General features: G+C 38.0%; 1 protein-coding gene across 1 annotated transcript; it reads left to right on the forward strand.

Moving 5' to 3' along the window:
• The first annotated feature begins 6,542 nt into the window (after positions 1-6,542).
• LOC306898250 (interleukin-1 receptor type 1) lies at positions 6,543-20,981 on the forward strand. The gene is given in 12 exon segments (XM_079463570.1): positions 6,543-6,969; positions 10,800-10,886; positions 11,690-11,942; positions 13,399-13,576; positions 13,717-13,882; positions 14,089-14,151; positions 16,225-16,369; positions 17,581-17,726; positions 17,825-17,968; positions 18,458-18,622; positions 19,084-19,319; positions 19,322-20,981. Coding segments are annotated over 11 exon segments (1,764 nt in total). The 5' UTR covers positions 6,543-6,969; positions 10,800-10,801; the 3' UTR covers positions 19,505-20,981.
• Positions 20,982-21,087: the final 106 nt, after the last annotated feature.

Raw genomic sequence — 21,087 nt, forward strand, 5'->3', positions numbered from 1 at the left:
GAAATAAAAACATGCTGAATCCATGCTTTAACTTTCTGAAATACACAAGAATTAATGTTGTTTATTGTACTAAAGACAGTTAAGGTGATTTGATTGTTATTTTATTAAATCTCAAATCCAAACTCCACTGGGTTACTATAGGAAATGTCTTCTGAAGGCAAACAATACATTTGTGAGATAACATACAGATCAAGTTAAATTTTGCTCAAGTCTCATTGGTTCTTGCCGCCTTCATGTATAACAAGTAGTCAGGAAACTTACGAGAACCAATGAGTTTTGAAGAAACCAGAGAAAGTGAGACAAACTTATATATCTCAAATGTTCAGCCAAAAGAGTACACTGCTAGTTTATAGATAAGATATTTGCTAAACCTTTAAATGTTAAATGGCTATTTCTACCAAACTCCATAACTATAAAACAAACCATAGCAGAATCAGCCAAGAACTTGGTACGACTTTAAAATGAGCAAGTTTGAATGTAAGGCCCTGAATCTTTACACATGCGAGTAACATCATGACAGCGGATTACAGGAATCAACGCGCTTACACACAAACAGATACTGCCAGAAAAAACACAGATGTGTTGAAAACCAAACAAAAAAAGACTGTTCATTCCACAACAGTGAATCAACAGCTTGTGTGTTTTTCTCTCAGAGAAACAGAGCAAACCCCAGTCAAGCTGTGAGTCTTACTCGGTCTGATTCAGAGCTCTCACTCATCTGAGAAACCTTTTCCATTCACATGAGCTCTGTGCTAAATAGTCTAAACAGAAGTCATGTTAAAGATGGTGCAAGAGCAATTATGGGCTCCTGACACAAATGGAGCAGACGCGCAGTTCAAACAGAGCAACAAAAGACATCGAAGCATCTTAACATGCCAACAATGTCAAGGAGGTGCGTGACAGAAAGATAAATATATAAATATCGTTTTCAGAGACAGCGACGTGGACTGGAACATAATTGCTGATATAAGCACGGCTGAATTATTGTGTATTTAAAAGTGTGTGTGGAGGGAGGGGTTACACATATTCCTATGAATAAAATCAACACATCATGTTTGTCTTTTGTATTAGTCATCAATCAGTCACTGCTACTGTAGCGTAGTTCTGAAGAGAGAGAGAGAGAGAAAGAAACAGGGAGAGAGAGAGAGAGAGAGTGGGAGAGAGAGAGAGAGAGAGAGAGAGAGAGAGAGTGAGAGAGAGAGAGAGACGGAGAGAGAGAGAGTGAGAGAGAGAGACGGAGAAATTTAGAGAGACGGAGAGAGAGAGAGACGGAGAGAGAGAGAGACGGAGAGAGAGAGAGAGAGAGAGAGAGAGAGAGAGAGAGAGAGACGGAGAGAGAGAGAGAGAGAGTGAGAGAGAGAGAGAGAGAGAGAGAGAGAAAGCAGAAGTGCGTGCGTGTGTGCGCGTGTGTGTGTGTGTGTGGGGGTGTGTGCGTGTGTGTGTGTGTGCGTGTGTGTGTGTGTGTGTGTGTGTGCGTGTGCGTGTGCGTGTGCGCGTGCGTGTGTGCGTGTGTGCGTGTGTGCGTGCGTGTGTGCGTGTGTGCGTGTGTGTGTGTGTGTGTGTCTAGTCTCACAGTGTCACACCAGAATGATAGAAGATGGCAAACACCAGAAACCACATCAGAACACGAGTCTTGATTCTGATTGGATGATATATATTCAAAGCAGTTGGGGTTAGGGTCACACCCGTGACAGAACCTTAACAAATATTAAAGTATCAATGTTTACCTGCTGTAACAGCATTTTACAGTTAAAATAATTTGCATAATACAGTTTGCAATGCAATTTTGAATTACATGATCCATATAAATGTACATTAATTTATTCTTAAAAAATTATGTATATTATATTTACATAAGTTCATGTCATGGCAATTAAAACTTCCAGCCTGACTCATAGCACATACAGTATGTGACAGGACATGTGAAACAAACATTTCATTTTTCATTGCAATTGTTAAAATTCTCTAAGAAATCTAAGTTATTGCAAAACTGGTTCAGAAAAGAAAAGCTACTGTAAATGTGGACTAGACTAGCAAACTTAAATGGCTCAGAAGAAGAAAGTTTAGCAAAACTGGTTCAGAAAATCTAAGTTTTGCAAATATGGTTTAATAAATGGTTAAAAAAGCAGTTATTGCTAAACTGGTTCAGAAAACAAAATGTATTTCAAAACTGGCTCAGAAGTAATCGCAAAACTTGTTCAGAAAATCAAAGTGGTTAAGAAAAGCAAAGTAATATGATTAAAAAAAGCAAAAGTGTTTTACTTTAGTAAAGAAAGTTTTGGACAAAGCTGGTTTAGAAAGAAAGTGATTGGAAAACTGATTTAGAAAAGCAAAATTTTAGCAGAACTGGTTTACTTTAGAAAAGACAGTTATGGCAAAACTGGTTCAGAAAATAAAGGCCAGGTTTCAGAGACAAGGCTTAGCTTAAGCCTTAGTTAAATCAGGATATTTGAGTCACTTTTAATAAAGTGCCTTAAATAAAACCAGTTGTGATGATTATATATTTTTAAAGATTTGGCAGAGCAATTTATTTTCAGTTAAGACAGCTAAAAATATTCATTTTAGCCGGAGACTTGGCAGAAGGAAAACTGGTTAATAGAAAAAAAGCTGTTTGAATAAACAAACGTATCGCAAAAATGTCTCAAGAAAACTGGTTTAGAAAAGCAAAATTGTATCTTAGTCAATTGTATCATTTATTTGTAAATTATATTGCTTTGATATTTTTTCATTATAAATTTGATGTCTCGTGTAAAAACCCTCAAGTGTGTCCAAATGCTTCATAGTTCTACAACAGGGTGGATATAAACTCTTAACACGTCTTTAATGTGACTGTCCTGGGAACAGTGTACACGAAACAGAACAACAACTCCTGTGTGTATCGATCCATCACGTGTGTCGCTCACATGACCACCGGAGCAGAACATCTACAAACAAAAAAGATGTAGCTGAAGCGTTCAGTTGAATTGTCCGTGTTTGCATTTAAACTGGGCTCACTAAAACAAGTCCCTAATGTTACACAGCCCTAATCCCACATAAGCCATGCCAACTATTCAACACCCAGAAATTAAATTACTTCTATCATTGTGTACTTATTATGAGTCACTTAAAGGGATGGTTCATCATCTAAAGCCTGCGAGATACGATTGTGTGAGCGGGAGATTAAAGAAAAGCCTCGAGAAAACACAAAAAGGCCACTCGACGATTCATTTCATATTCCAGAGCCTCGAGTCAACAGTCCATTTCGGACAGATGAATTGACAGACCTCTGCTATCGTAATCTCCATCAGTAGTTTCCCTGATTAAGGACACAAGTGTACATATTGATTCTAGCTGTGTTTGTACAGATAAGTCTTTACAGTATCTCACCGAGGTTCGGCGGCCCTTGGATGAGGTGGTTGAGTCTAATGTTTGCGTACGCTGTCAAAAGATCACATCTACTGACCTAATCCAAACGGTTCCAGCATTAACAGAATAATACGCCAATCAAAGACATCTGATATGCTGTGTACAATAAATGTCTTGCTCCATTCATACGGCTCTCTGTCAAACCGTACTGGTTCTTTATTTCAAATACTGCCGGAGTTCAGGGTTAATAGATAGCTTGAGCTGTGAATGTGTGTCTCTTGCAAATATCTGCAGCTCACTATAGCTGTGTGTCTGTTGACACTAGGTTTTCTCGAAAGCGCTCTTAAATAAACTTACACAACTTAGTGAAAGTGAAAACCTCATTTGAATTGATGTGGAATGTCCAAAATGATATATGCTGGAAAGAAAGATGTTTGCATACGTTTGTTTATTGCATTTTTTCATTCATTTATAAAAATGTAAGCATTATGAAAATGTGTTCATTGTTTGTTCATCCTCATGACCTGTATGAGTTTCTTCCTTCTGCACAATACAAAAGAAGATATTTTGAAGAATGTCGATGATCAAACAACACTGAACCCCATTGACTTCCGTTGTATGAACAGAAAACCACGGAGACATTTTTCAAAATATCGTCTGACGAAAGAGTCACATACCGTGACGGTATTTTTTTTTTCGTGACCCTTTATGTACACATTTCCATGTGCAACACAGCAACAGCATCCACTACCATTCGTATAAACTAATATGAGGCCAACAACATGTTCAAAGAACCACATGAGATGTTGCTAAAGGTTTGAGGTGTCCTGATGTTTTAAGCTCCCCACAATCTCACAATTTTCACATTAGCTTTTAAAAAATAAGAAGTGTGGAAGGCCTTCTTTCAAGGTAGAAGACTTTCCTGAGAACATCAAACACTCGAATGAAACTGTACAGATGAGCTGGAGCCATACAACAGAGATGCCGGTCCTTGAAGGACTCCTTCCATATCCCTGGATCTGCTCTGGAGAGAGTGATGTGGACATAGGAGGCACAATGAACAGACATGACATCGCCTCTCACCTGTGTACAGCAGACGGCCATGTAGAGGACCCAGATGCTGCGTTCAGGTATTGAGAATAACCTGTAAAAGAACATTCTTCAGCATTGATTTGTATCATTCCCAAGTATGAGGGTTGAAATGTTTTTAGTGCTTCCTGTTAAAAACAATAGAAGTTATTTGTGTGACGAAGCTTTAGCTTCATTTTCATGATGTCATTACACGATGAAGGCTTTTGTCTGATGAAGTCACGAGTTATTGAAAAATGATATCCGTCCGTGAATATTTATCATTTTCTGTCCACCTCTCTGAATTCTCAGGCCTCCATCTGTTTATAGTGTAAATGTGAGTGCTCATGAAATGTTTAACAAAGCTAAAATGACTACATTTATTACTTATTGAGTTACTTAAAATATAACCTGAAAAGGACCCATTGTTAGTCTGATATCTATCACTATGCCAGGCAGTGTATTTATCAGGACAGGTCTATCTTCGCCCTCTTGTGGTCAAACAAATCTCGAACAGAATAATAAAGCTCAAGACTGGTGCATTATACCAAAATAAGTAAGTAAATAAAAAAACATCACCTACTAGAAATGATATACACAATATTGTATTGAAGATATGCTCTAAGATTAATGTATAAGAAAAATTAATTAATTAGAAACAAATGAAAGCTTTGTCGTCATTCAGTATTCTGTCGTTTCCTCTGTGGAATATAAACATGACTGTTACTGAAATGAGATAACAGAGTGACTGTATTTCTCCTAACAGGGCAGGAGTGTGATGTGGAACAGACAGAGAGTAAGGAAGCATGGGAAAGGAAGCAGTTCCCTGAAGCTGAACTGGGACACTCGAGTGGAACAGACTATGAAACACTCTCTGCCTCCTCTTCAGGCTGTTTCTATCCAAAATGACAAGCCGTCGGACTCGGAGCTCCAACAACTGGATGACAACCATTACTAGTTCTCCCGTTTTATCATCAAATCTAATATTTCAACACATTTGTTTTCAACAATGTATAAGTCAGAGTTTATTATAATGGTTAAACATGTTGCTTTGTTTTCTAACATTTAGAACATTGTGCGTTTTTCACCAAGAGTTTTGGATTTAATCATTGTGACAGTTTACCGGCAGGTCCCCATTGTGACAACTTACCCCGTGTTATACTATTACAGCATGAAACTTTTCGAGGCCTTCATCGCATTGGATCCATTGGTTATGATGAACTAACACTGAGAAAAAGAATCATTTAAGCTGGTGCATTAACTTGAAAAAACAAATTTCTACAGCACATTTGCATCGTCGCGAAGCAGCATGGCAGAAAACGCAGTTTAGGATCAAACAACAGACAGGTAAAAACTCTCAGAGAAATCTGGGCTATAAATAAGAATAGAGGAAAGTGATAAAAATGTATATAGATGACACCTACAAACACAAATATCCCAGCATCATTTCTAATTGTAACTATGATAAACCAGTGTTTCTCAATGCATCAACATTTACATTTACATTCAGTAATTTAGCAGACGCTTTTATCCAAAAGTTCAGGGAGCAATAAGCGATATGTCATAAAAGAGCAATAGTACAATAGGTGCTAATACAAAGTTACTAGTTTCAACAAAAGCCAGAACAACACCTGTTGAGAGAAAGAGAGAGGGTTAGTGTTTTTTATTTTTTTTTCATTTGTCAAGATACCACGTAGACATCAAGAAGACAAAACAAGCATTAGAGATGATCAGATAACTTTCAAATCAATGTTTTTATGATGTTATCATGGTTTTATTGTGTAAGTTAGCTGCATTGTTTTTGTTATAATGGCTTTTATCAAAACAAACCAACTACAGTTTGATTAAAATTAATTGGACTGCACAATAAAAAACATTTTTTTAATAACCAAACTTCAACTAGAACCTAAATAGCTTAATATATATGACATTAATGATGGAATCATTTAAATATATATATATATATATATATATATATATATATATAATGAACATGTTATATCATTGATAATATATATAATATTGGGATTGAAACGTGAGTTATGAATTTTGTTCAGAAGCGCTTTTTTTGTGTGGATTCTGTCGCCCCCTGCAGGACTGTCGTAGAAACGCCTGTAGCTCGTAAGGTCAGGGTGTCACACGTGGTTAAAGTAGTAACATTGGGATCATATGGGAACACGCAAACACGACTTGTTCTAATGTTTAAAATATGTCACGGAATGAAAACGACGAGGGTCTGAATTCGCATTAAGCAGCGCAGATTCGGATCAGATCCACTTTCTTTCTCCGCCTCGATCGTTTTATTTGTTGCGCAACTCGAGGCGTTGGAAAGGAAAGGATATTGCAAAATGAGCTTTCTCAAACAACCCAGAGACAATGAAGAAGTGGCACGACAGTCGTGCGGTTCTGATGAAACATCCGTGTCCGTGAGGGTCTGTCTGTCTGTCTGTCTGTCTGACCCGAGCCGATCCGATCCGTGTGTTAATCACATGTGACTCAAACATAACATGAGTTTTACTGAATGAAATGATGACCTGGGAACGACGCAAACTGTAGGTAAGCTTCCCTGCTGCTGCTGCTGTTGTTGTTGTTGTTGTTGTTGTTGTTGTTGTTGTCAAGCGAATCAGGTGAATGACAAAACATGCCGTGTGTTGTTTTATGTGTTATATATTCCGCGCGTGCATGTGTCTACAGTTTAATTTACATTGTGTTTGAAACTTCAGTGAAGATGCTTATGTAACATCACTGTCATGTTTGTTTTTAGTGACGAGAATCAGTATTCAGAGCTGTAGTTTATAGATTTACGCATTTCCACATGTCAAAAATATGAAATAGCACATTTTGGGGAAATGGAAAATGTGAAGTGACTAAGATTAGTGGGAAATGTAGTTTTTGCGGTTACTAAAAAACTCGAAATCGATGTCATGTGGTGCATCCTGGGACGCTTTTATCAATATTAAATTGAATGGATGCTGGGTATTTTTCCTTTAATATCTGGCAGACTGCATCTGTTTCCAAATAATACATGAATTAATTGTTGTTTTTGCTCACAGTTCAGTTCAGCAATAGAACCCTTGATGGTTTTTTTCTGTGCAAAAGTATATCTATAACTAGATATTAATAACTAATATTATAAAGACCACAAACAGGCATGTTCAAGCTTTGGATGATAATATATGAACCGGAAGAAACTGGTCGGTCAATATTAATTTGCTTGTGTGAGTTTGATGTGAAGAGTTTGGTTCCAAAATGAGTTAAAAATAATCGTGTTTTTATTATGTTAACATGTTTGTTGTGTTTTATTGTGGCTTAAATCAAAGCAAACCAGCTGAAGTTTGATTCATATTCATTGCACAATAAAAAAAAACATGATTTTTATCTCATTTTGTTTTATTGCTTGGACAGCGATTTGCTCAATTTAATAAACACAGATCTTAGTCTGCTATAAAGACGATGTATACTGTAGAACATTCTTTCATATTTACACGTGTACATGTCTTCGACATAAAATTGTATGAAATACTGGAGATGAATGGGTTAGTGTCACTTGAGTGTGTTTTGGATGCTGAACTCGGGGAAAATGTGCCGAGAAGTCGCACGTATGGTTATCAACACAATCTTCTGCCATCTTGACTTCCGTGAACTGATACTCTAGTATTTAAAGGTCGTTCCACAAAACAGGTGGACACACTTTGACATTTCCAATATTTACTTTATATACGTATGTTATTTTAGGACGGGTTTGTTACGATGGAGTGCTACTTTCGGCCGTAAATAACTGTTTTCCAAAGTGAATGCATTATTCTAGAGGCTAAAGGCCAAAGACTTTCTATTATGGTACTTTAAATCCTTTGGGAACTTGAAATGTCTTCTGTGGTTGTGGGAACTCAGTTTGAGCGGTTTTCTCTCTGTCTGTTCTCTTTAGATGGACACACTGATGGCTAGTTAACTTGTGCTTCACCCTGTCAGGATATTGGTGTTGGCGTAGCGTTAAAACGAATCTTCCCATGCCCTTTCTGCTTTAACTAAACCTAATGGGAAGTTGTCACATCTTAAAAATGTTGCGGGCGCCCAAACCACTGAAGCTCCATTAGTTTTAAATGAATCATTAGATCTTTGGTCAGTTTTGGTTTTCCAAGTCGACCGGGAGGTTGTATAACCAGATTGTAAGGTTTATGTGAATCAACCCAAAAGCATGCTGCACGCCTATAATGACAGCAAGAAAGTTACACTCCCTAGTGTAAACTAAAAACGGATCATCCACATTTTTTGTTCGTGTCGTGCTGGGTTGAGTTTAAAATAAATAAGATGTTCAATAATTGAAGTCGTTATGCAACGGAAACAGTGATTGAATTTTCTTGCGTATCGTGACCAGTGTTGGGTGTAACTAGTTATTAAGTAATTAGTTACTGTAATTTAATTACTTTTCCCTTAAAAAGTAAAGTTAGGGGATTACTTTTCCTGTAATTTAATCAAAGTTACGTTTTTTACAAAAGATTGTAAGGCGGCACGATGAATTCGAAAAGAAACCGCACGCATCGGGGGGCGGGGCTTGGGTCCGCCGTAGAGCTACTGCCCGCTAGGAATGATGTGAAGAAGCCTGTCAGCCATCGGCGATGGACGATGGCATCATCATCTATCGGCCCAACCCTATTTGTAATGATGATGTTTGACATGTGTTGCTTTTTTAAATGCAATTTTTAAACGCGCAGTGCTTTCAGATAGAGCAGCATTTCCCAGAACAAGCTGCGCATAAAACATAATCGCAGCCTTTGCGATTTCACAATCCAGCCACATCGTTTTAATCACGATTTGAATGTGAATTGCGATTAATCGTACAGCCATAAACTGAACTAAATACTGTGTAATATATTCAATAGTGGAAACGACATCAAAATGACAAGTCTGAGAAACAAATGTAGGGCGGGGCTTGATTTCATCCTCCGACAACTGATTGGATCGTTAAAAGCGGAAAGATTTGAATGGTAGTTTGCGATCTGTCCGTCATTGCAGTTTTGAAATTAATTAAAAAATGATTTGCACAGATAAATAATGTATATTTAAAAACTTACCACTGTGTAAACAATAGTAAGATCATTTTTATTTCATGCCGACTTAATAAATTAAACTAAAACATGATCACCCAGCAGAATAGACATATTTGACAGTACGTACAGACATTCAACATTATTTACAAGCTTAAAGAACCGATTTTACACACTATAGACAATTGATCTAAACAGACATACATTAACACCAGCAGGTGACGCTGCTGTGCTGTGATTGGCGGTCATCTGATCATGTGACTGATGTTTAACGCCGAGCTGAGAACAGTAGAAATTTACTTTAAAAATATGTTCAATTTATGAGCAGTTTAAGAATATTGTTGTGTCCAGCTATGGTTTTATCTCTTGATGACACTGAATGCAGACCAGGGTGTTACTAAGGTTCCTTTCGTTTATTTACTTTTACATCCTGTTTAACTGGCGAATGTTCTGTTTTCTTTCCTCAAATTCCCATTTCTTTCATGCTGATTGAACACATTAGGTTCACTTCTACATGTGTGCTGCTCTTTTAAAGAACAAAAGCTGTTGTGCAAGAATGAGAATGTGTTTTAGTGCACTTTCTGCTGGCTGGTCAGCATTTTTCATATCTTGGTTTTCTAGGAGAGAACAGAAGTGAGAGTGTCATGTTTAGTTATTTACAGATTTAAAGATTGCACAGATCTTGCAGGATATTCAAGAATATCTGGAATAGACATCAGTCTTGTGTTGTACGAACATAATCCCCAAAATGTGCGGTTTGAGCTGTCTTGCCCTGACATGTCTTAAAATTATTCAATGTCATTGTTTTGTCTCAAGATGCACCAGTTATGTTAGTTTTGACTTTTTAATTTTTGTTTAAGGGATTTAAATATCCTAATTTAACTGAGGCATAGTCTACGATACCGGTAGAACTAGTTTTAAGATTATGATAGCAAATCTGACCCGTTAACATTAGTTACCTGTTTTAAATTTTATCGGGATGAATGACGTGCGTGTATTTATCAGACTGAGTACATTTGACCTTTGAGTTTGTGCTTAAACACACTGTTCACTTCCAGTAAATCTGATGTTCAAAGTTCATTGAAATAAAACCAACAGCCTCATTAAACCGAGGCGCTCATTTGTTCTAACAACATTAAATTACTGTTTACAAGAAAATGACAGCAGTTCATTTTGACTTTTTACAGACGCTTTTATCCCGAGTCAAATATTCATACCTCATTTCATATAATCTCATTTTAATATACTTTTTCCAGTTCTGAATGGTGCACTATGCTTGTACAAACCATATATTTATAATGTTTTTGTTGCAGTGATTGATAAATCTTTTTTTCTTTACAGATATGGGTCGGCTGCACCTCATTTTTCTGCTCTTGTTTTTCGGGGCTGCTCGGGGTGCTGTGATGTCAAAGGAACCTTCAGTTTTAGGTACAGATTTTAATAAAGTGAATACACATACAGTACATAAGAGAAATATGCTAGGATGTCTCGACCGATGATAGATGAACGTATGGAGGGCCGTATGATTTCTGCTCAAACACCCTTTCCGGTGACCTGTCAAAATAAATGTCTGGTTAATTTAAATGATAATAATAATTTGACCTTATTTTTCATATTACTTTAAAAAAATAGTTCTTAAATTTAACTGGACATGAAAACAAAAGAAAAAAATGAGATGCACTGGTAAGAAGTTTTATTAACCTAGTTAAGTACGTTATACCCTATTTGTGGTTCAAAGTATCCATTGTTGGTTTTAAATATAGTTGAATAGTATAGTTTACTGAAGTATTTTAGCCTCTGGCAGAATATATTACTTGCTATTCAAAATGAAATTGAGCTGATTTCATAGGGCCCTACATATGGACCTCAAAACTAGCAGTTCTGTTATCATAGGTTTGAACAAACCCCACACTTTTTTTAAATGCTATATTTTGATACACAGAAGATTTGAAATCAAATATAACATGGTATGTTTTAGCAATTTCTCGGCACCCTTAACATTTTAGTTAGTCTGGGACTAGTCTTATTCCCTGTCCGGGAAACCGCCCCTTAAAGTTTTATTTAGTTTAAGATACCAAAAGTAAGATGAAACATGAGTCTAGATCTTTTTCAACCTTCATGAGGTGCATGCTGGGACATGTTACAACAGTATTGAAGGTGAAGGTCTCATGTGTCGCTTGATGACTTTTCTTTGTGAAGTGGTGTTCTGATGGGCCGTGTCTCTCACACAGACTCTTGCAGAGACTTCGGAGTGGCGTTCGAGCGAGTTTTCTCGGTTCCAGGGGAAGCCGCAGTCTTACACTGCCCGTTGGACATCCCTCATCTCTTTAATCCCGCAAACACCCCTTACAACATAACGTGGTACAATAACAGAACGGGCTCGGAGGTTACACGGCTGGAGTCTGATGTCATATTGCGAAACGAGACGCTGTGGTTCATCAACATCACCATGGAGCACAAAGGGACCTACACATGTGTCGTCAGGTACGGACAGATGTCTCTCCTCCTGCTTGATCTTCATTTATCTTTTATAAGGACGAATCTCTGCAGCGCATCATCTTGGCAGTGGAAAGTTGCGATTTGTTATTACTGAACTGTCAGCCGGATCTTTGAAGAAAACCATGATTTTCTCATGAATGTGACCGTGTACAGTTATACAGTATTACTCATGGATGGAATAAGGTTTAGATTGATCAAAGTGATAGAAGATGTGAGGGAGAACCCCGGAGGCTTTCGTCTGGGGGTGGGGGAAGACAGGAGAGGCGAAGTGTCAAGTCACTTTTGAGTGAAGTAACTTTAGTAAAAGAGCTTTAGCAGGAAGAACACTATTAAAATGCTTCAAAGGGTTAGGCGATGCCATAAAGAACCTTTTACATCTGTTTCACAAAAGGTTCTGTGCAGTGAAAAAAGTCTCTTCAGATTATAAAAAGGTAAGAAGGAGATGGTTCCTTTGACTAAATGTTTTTTTGTGGAACTATGGCATCACTGCCAAGAACCTTCGAAGCATCTTTATTTTCGAGAGCGTAGGAGTCAGGAACGTGTCCGTGGCATATTTTCCCCCAAATAATCAAATCTAGTAATATCACCATTTGTTTGTTTATCAAGGAGGCTTCGCGAGACGTAAACCATAAATGATAGTTATTATAAATGGTCCTAGTTTCGTGATTGGTTACAATATATTATATCAGTATCAATACATAATAATATTTACTTACACTTTGACGTCAGTGGTTTATATTTTAAGGTGAAATGTGACGTGGACATGTTTTCGCGTGACTCTCTGTTCCGCTGCACCTGTCTGTGTGTTGACCGGTGATATAAATGAATGGAAAGATTAACTGGAAGGCTAAACTGTGTGCGTTCACAGGATGGTGTGATAAAGGACATCTAATGAATCGAGGTTATTTGTTTGGCAGTGACCTTTAAAGAATCTGCTGTCTCGATACACCTCCTCAACAACATCGGTTAAAGGGGTTTGCCAAATTAGTGGTTTGGGCTTTTTTCTTGCCCTGCCAACGCTTCGGTATGTCAGGAAAAAATGAGAATGTGTTTAAAATCTGGGGGAATATGAAAAATAACAGCATGAAAATTCATTTGATTTATTGAAAGCTATAAATCGGCTCTTGAAAAAACGTCCTCCCTTCACATAAACCAGAGGTCAAACTGTCAGCAGGGGGCAGCAGAAGTCCCATCGTGACTTGTGTGTTAATCTGATTGTGTTTGGTCCGTGACCCAAGACCTCGAGGGGTCATGACTCATGAGCATATTAAATTATGGTTAGATATGCATGTTATGAGCAATAATGTAAGAACACATATAACCACGAGTTGATATGTCAAATATGGACATGTCAAAGCTTGAAATCACAGAGAAATGAATGATTGAAATCCAATTTGATCTATTGATCTAATATCTTTTTTATGTTTTCACGTCTCAACAGAACTGAACAGAAGTGTTTCAAACAGGCGACGGTGTTGATAGTGAACGAGATGTCAGAGGGCTGCATGCGAGAGCAGAAGCCAGCTCAGAAAATCAACGCTCATGTGAACGGTTTTCTGGCCTGTCCTCTGAGGAATTATCTCAAAAGTGTGGATGGTGCTTCCATCCAGTGGTACAAGGTAAAAAGGGCACCAGGTTTATCTCCATACTTCTGAAACATAGTATGCGAACAATAGAAATGAACGGGAATATTCCCAATGTGATGTTTTCCCGTCATGGCTCATAGTGTACAGCTTCAAATCTCTTTTGTGTTTCTCAGATCTGTGAGGAGATTGAAGAAGATGAGAGGTTTGTGCCCATGAACGACATGCTGCTGATCAGAAACGCACGTTTTCAAGATGCCGGCTTTTACACCTGCAAGATGACCTTTAGGTTAGATGACGTTGTCGGTGAAATGTCTGAATCTCTGGAGTGTGAAGTTAACGGTGAGGATTTACTCCACAATACACTGAAAACCTGCAGTCTGATCTGAACATTCGAGATCTGTAAAAATAAAGATCAGACCGGTGCGGTTTATGCTTGCTGTTTGTCTCAAAACATGCAATCACAGATTTGGAAAAGGTTTTTGGAGGACGACGGCGACACAAAAGGATGAAAATAGTATTTAAATATGTTTGTTTATTATTTACAGATAATTATTCAATGATACCTCGAATGGTCGAGCCGGTTAATGACATCATGAAAGTGTCCAGGGGTGAGTTTCACTTTTTACGCTTTTTAGCTACTTAAGAACATTAGTTTATTTTCACAGTTTTGATGTCCAGCTGGAGTAGTAGTTGTCTCATTACTCGTTCTCTTTAAAAACAAAAAGGTGCTTCAAAAGGTTCTTTGATGCCATAGAAGAACCTTTAATATATGGAGAACATTTCTGGTTTTCACAAAAAAAATTTCTTCGAATTATAAAAAGGTAAGAAAGAGATGGTTCTGTAAAGAAACTTTGACCGAATGGATCTTTGTGTACCAAAAATGGTTCTTCTATGGCATCCCTGCGAACAACCTTTAAAGCACCTTTATTTTTAAAGGGAACCCGGTGTATAGAGAGATGTGTGGCTTAATGCGTTGTAATAGCCTTACACTACTAGCATTTGCCCTTAGCAACACGTCAAATAATTTCTATTCTTAATTAAAGCTGCAAGCAGCATTTAGCGGGTCCGAGCACTTTTAAGGCATCTAAAGCAGCTTTGCCTTCATCAAGTAGGCCGAGGACTCTCATCCTAAAACACCCAAGTGGACGATACTCCCAACACCTGAAAAATTATAGATACGGTCAGCAACGGTTCATAGACACTACGCATGATTACACACATATGCACATATAGTACACTTGAGGGGAATCATCTTTTCAGGTTCATTTGGTCACATCCATTTAAGAAATGACCCTGAAGTTGCTGCCATGTGACTGCTGAGTAGCTACTTTGGTTTACATGCAATTAAACTGGTGTACATAATAAAGGTGTGTGTTATGTTTAGCAAAACAGCATCTTACAACCAGCCAGACATATTCTATATTTCTAGACGTGTAAATATGTTACTTTGCCCCCCGGTGGCCGAATGAGTTCATATTTCTTACAGACCTTCAGGACCACGAGTCGAACAAGCCCGAATCGAGTTCCGTTAACCCTGTCTAATGAGTGCTCAAACTTCATTGGCCGATGACCGCCATGTTTCTTTAGATACGCCTCTATGTTCTATTTCAATGACATAAACTGGTTGCACGCACATCTAGACAGCCAAACTATACACAGACACGCTATTCACTTCTTTAGGAAATATAAGGTTCTGTAGGATTTTATATATATATATATAATGCTAAAATAAGAAATAAAGAAAATAAAGACGCTATTTGGTGTATTTTCATACATTTTATTTATTGTTTGTCAAACAATACAAACATGCATATTAATAACCAAAATCATTTTGAATGTATTATATACACAATGATTTAGCCGTTATACAATGCATTTTATCCAGATTTAGACTTTTTGACGTTGATTTATCAACATCAGCCTAATGTTATTATCTTCTCTCTCACTTGTGCTCTAATACAGAATAAATAACCAAACCGCAAGCATCTTATTATTGTGTTTATCAGTATATTCTCATAACGTATATGATAGTGGAGGATGATGATGTCTGAAATAGTTTAAAGGCGGTCGTTTATAGTGATGATTTAATGCACGTTTACCTTGAACAGACGCTTACTGATACTGAACGCGTTCTTCTTTTATGGCAGGCAGGCTGGCTTGTGTCAAGAGGACATACCGCCACCTACTGTCTCTGTGTATATCTGATCTTATGTTTTACATGTCATATTTGGCTGGATATATGGAAAACGTGTGCGCTCGCTGTTGCGAAAGAGAACGGGTTTAAGTTGCAACCATTTGATATCACAGATTTTGATTCTAAATTTATGAATACTGTGACAGTTACACAGTTTTTTTTTTCACAATCATAAAGTCAATGACACTGTTCATATATTAAGCCATACATCGCTCTATACCCAAGGATTCTTTTAAGAGTGTAGCTCAGAAGAAAATCACAGTAACCGTTGGGCGTTTTGACTCATTTGAAAACATTCTCTTATCAGCCCTGTGGTTTAGTGAAACCTACTACAGATCGAGCATGCTGTGTGAAAACAAAAATGTATAAAACATCCTCAAAACATCTCTGTTCATAACAGTGTGCCTTGTGCAAATGATGTGACTGTCACTTTTTTGTCGTCAATGTCAAAACTTGTGTGTGTGATAAATCTTATTATATCTGTTAGGTTCATCTTGCAGTAAAAAGTGTCAGGTTTTCGTGCCGGGGAAGGGCATCCAATTGGTTGAAGTGCTCTGGAAAGTTAGTTTGGATTCTGAGGAGTACTTCGTCTCTCTGGACGTCTCGGATCGGGTTCATCAGACGCCCCTCGAGTGAGTACTGGATTTGTCACAGGTGAACACCGGTTTGGGTATCCGAGAGGGTTGTTCGGACCGACACGGATTGACAAATATTTTTTGGGAAAGCCCAATCTCGTGATCAGCATGTGCACTGTTATTTATACCAATGTGGTCAAGTTGGTCTATAGATCATTTCTGAAGTATTTGAGTGTAAGGACAGAGATTTCATATTGTTCTTAATGTAAATGTCAGTAGCATAAGACTGTTGAAGATTAAACTGCTTTATTGAATGTAGTGCTGTCACGATATACAATTTTTCACGACACTGTTATTGGCATTGGATTCTGTGTTTTATGGACAGATTCTGTTTTTATGGACAGCTCTTTGGTGAACTAAGGCTCTTTGATCAGTAGGAAGTGCTGCTCGATCTAAAATCACTATGAGATTGAGTCGTTTAGAACGTACATTTGAAAAGCAACACTCGTCGAACATTATGATTGTAAATAAACTTTAAAAACCTGAAAAGGTTTGAAAAACAGCGATAGAATTTGACCAATGGCATTTCTTGGAACTTGGGCCGTTGAGTTGCAAATGGGAGTGAAAACAATCATGTCCGCCATATCGAAGGGTGGTACCAAACCGAAGTGCTCCTAACTGTCCACTTCAAAGGGCCCTTCAGGATGAAGGATTTGGAAGGGCACAACTGATGGACACTTCGTGCCCGCATGATTGTTTGCGTGGCGAGGGGGCCTCCTTATGGGCACGGAATTATGAGCCCTTCAAAATGGAAATGCAGGGTGTGTAAATCGTACTTCTTCTGTGTCCCCTATTCAGAGTTGACACTCTTCAAATACAAATGTAGGCGGAGAGAGTTTGTAAACATTGTGACTCTAAAGAAAATTTTATTATTATACATTTTATATTACGATATGTTAAGAATGTTAGTATACAGTACGTGTGTAGAGTTATAGAGTTATCAACACAATATTGATCATCCTGGTTTTGAATATCACGGTTATCGCCAATACCTGTGTATTGTATCGCTGAAAATGAATAGGACACAAGTCATTGAGATCATTTTATGAGAAGCGATGTAAAATGGAGGTTAAAAATGTTAGAATTACTAGTTTCTATCAGATATTCCCTAGCTGACAGAACATCTGTAATTCAGAATTGCACAGATGTGATGAAGAGCACAAGATCCATCTGGACTCTGTAAATGAAAATGTTTGTTTCTCTGGCAGTGAAAGCAGTACAGATGATGGCGTTTGGATGGTGCGCACGCTGTGGCTGACTGAGGTGTACGAGGAAGATTTTAATCAAACCTTCACCTGCATGGTGTCCAGCAGCCGTGGACATCCCACCGGCCAGTTTATACTCCTTCCCACAGGTATTTAATAACCATTCTAATTCTTCTGAAGGCCTTTATAGATTTCCAAAAGTTTTTTCCAGAAACAATAACACCCCGCTGTTGTTCATCATAAACAGATCCGAACCTTCTGGTGCCTCTGGGTGTTGTCCTGGGTTCGGTGGCGTTTCTCTTCATGATGGGCGTTCTTCTCTGGACGCTATTTAAGGTGGAGCTGACCTTGTGGGTCCGGAACATGTTTCCATTCTTCTACAAAACCACAGGTGTTGAAATAAACAGGAAGCATCTTGTACACTTACACTCAGCACAGTTTCTTGGAAATAGCTGACATCATTTCAACTAGATTTCACACCTTCAGCAGCTTTACAGCATTATTGGGAGTGTTTCAGGCTTTCATGCATCAGTTCTGTCATTGAGATGCTTCTATCAGGCCACACTCGCTCGAGTCGGTAGTGTTTGTGTGTGTGTGTGTGTGTGTTTAATGTTGTTTGTTGTCAGCTAACACAGAGTGTGTGTTAGTTGAATGTGGCTTTTTTTTTTTATTTCTCCAAATCAGTTCACCAAACGGGGGTTTCCCATTTCTTGCCCTAACTGGTACAACAAAAGAAACCTTGTGAACTTTCTCGCCCACCTCACATGTTATAATATAATTCTATGCAAAACGATACTAATGATTTAAAGTACAAATGTTAAATGTGTTTTAATATGTGTTGATGCCAAATATGTAAATGTGGTTTGTATATTTTGTCCAGATGGTGATGGTAAGCAGTTTGATGCGTACATTGCCTATCCGAGAGTTCTGGAAGGCTCCAGTGAAATGGCCGAGATGTTTGCTATGAGGACTTTACCTCAGGTCTTGGAGGGACAATATGGTTATAAACTTTTCATTCTCGGCCGGGACAGTCTGCCAGGAGAAGGTAAAATCTTCTCACAAGTCTTTACTCGATATAAAGAGTTTCTGCAAGATTCAAGTTGATTCAGAGGCTCTGCTTCAAATCCTAGCAGGCCAACAATCATATAATATTGTATCTTTATGCTTGTACATTTTTAAGGATTCTTTTTTAAACATTTCAAGATTTGTTATGTGACTGCGCAAAATGGGGATTTCTATCAGAGGAACCGTTTCAACCAAACTGACCAAGTCGAAATAAAAACAGAAAGTTAATTCAGAAAGTGATTAATTCCAGTTAATTCCATAAATTCACAGTAATGCATTCAACATCACCTTTGTTAATTCTCAAATCTGATATCTCCCAGAAGCCCCTGTGCCTATAATGCCTCAAAATACAGCCTACATAGGCAGCTTACTAGGTTTTGAAACAGAGCCTGTATGTAAACTCACTATTCACCACATTAATTTACCGGCGTTTCTCTTCAGCTGTGGTAGATGTTGTTGAAGACGCTCTGAAGCGCTGTCGCAGACTCCTGCTGCTCTACACGGCGTCTTCTCTCTGCAGTCGGGAAGCGCTGGAATGGGCCGAACAGCAGGCGGGTTTGTACCGAGCCCTGGTGGACAACGCCATAAAAATAGTACTGCTGGAGATAGAGGAAATCCAGGATCCGCGGAGGCTCCCCGAGAGCATTCGTCTCATCCGAGAGAAACAGGGAGCGCTGCAGGCCTGGAAAAAAAGGAAGAGGTGCAGGCCTGGAAAAAAAGGAAGAGGTGGATGTGCTGCGACGGGACTTCGGAGGAGAGCGTGACCTCTCTCGATCCCTCTGAACGATTCTGGAGGGAGGTGCGCTATTACATGCCCGTCAGAGGAAAGGCTAAAAAGAGAAATGTTTGGTTTAGTTTCTAGATCTGGACGTTACGGAAACTGTAGAGGGCGACAGTGACCGGACACTTGGCCTGCATCCCAGACTTCCCAAGCTTTGAAGATCTAAGTACAAGACTGTGGACTTTGTCTTCACTACACATCAGTGTCAGAAATACATTTTTGCATTAAGGGGCAATATTTGCCCTCTGGATATCATTTTAGCAGCATTTCTTAACCTGTATGTATAAAACAGTCAGTGTCATCAGTTTTGTTTAAATAGTTTAATCCCTCAATCATTTTGTTGTTTTGTGTGATTGTGTAATGTGGCATGGAATAGAAAGTTTAAGGATGAAACGGATATAAAAAGCAGCAGGTCTGTGCCAACGTTTTTACAACTTTTTGTGGCTTTTTCTCCTCCGTTGTTTGCCGGTTTAATTTCAGATGTTGCTGGACTCGAGTTCTGTGCTTTACCAAAATGTATTTTTATTTCTAAGTGTTTTAATCATTTCAGATCAATGAAATTGATTCATGCAAACTATAATTGTTTGTTTTTATTATTTAAATGCTTTTAGCCCAGTAAACATGAAACGGCATTGTAAGTAAATCGGTTGAAGGTGTTTTTTATATGGAGAAACACTGTTGCTCAGCCTGATGGGTGTTTGTGAATGATCATTCTTTTGCACTTCTGACACTTCAGGTATAGAAATGATGATCTTCATCTGTAAACTCAACGTGAGAAGATATTCAAACGGGGACCACAAACATTGACCCAAATCATTTCTGCAGGTTTCATATCCGTGCCGTCCATCCTGTGTATCTATCTGTAGGTGTGTTTGTGGTTTTCTACATTTTTTACATTTATGCAGGCAGACGCATTTTTCCAAAGCGACTTACATTGAATTATATTATACATTTGTTTCTAAGCGTGAGCTTCTCTGACACAGACTGCAGGTATATGCAGTTTTTGGCATGTACTGTCTCCATATAAACAAAGAGCCAAAATTAGAACATAATTACGGTTATTTATTGCATTGTTCTGCAAAGAACCTCTTTACCCCAAAAACCCTTTTTGAAGTAAAACTTTTTATCGGGGGTTTTCTAGGCATACATTTTTAAAACAAATCCATCCTGTCCTGAAAGCAACTTTCGTTTAAAATCATGTTTAACCTTGAATACATCTATTCGTAAAGGCAACTGAAACATTATCCTATTTGTGTTTTAATAGAACTTTGAACTAGATGTAAAACTTTACATTTGTAAACCAGATGAGAATGCTTCTGAATATCTGACTTTTACACCCAAAATCTCCACCCATAAAGAAAATATATTCAAATCTCTATATTGTAGTGGCTATAATCCAGGACTTTGCTCAGATTTTCAGTCTGGACTTGTTGCAGAAAGTCTGTACCAGTCTGCAGATTGAATCAGTTAATGTGTTTAAAACTTTGCAAGTGTCTGATGTCTAGTTTAAAGAAATCTGTTCAGTGTATCCATCACTTGGTCAATATTAAAGTATAATATAGTTAATAAAAAAGCACACTAATGTGTGTCCATTCTATTATACTACACTATAGTAAAGATGATATATATATATATATATATATATATATATATATATATATATA

Source organism: Barbatula barbatula, assembly GCF_947034865.1.
Source record: "Barbatula barbatula genome assembly, chromosome: 9".
NCBI lineage: Eukaryota > Metazoa > Chordata > Actinopteri > Cypriniformes > Nemacheilidae > Barbatula > Barbatula barbatula.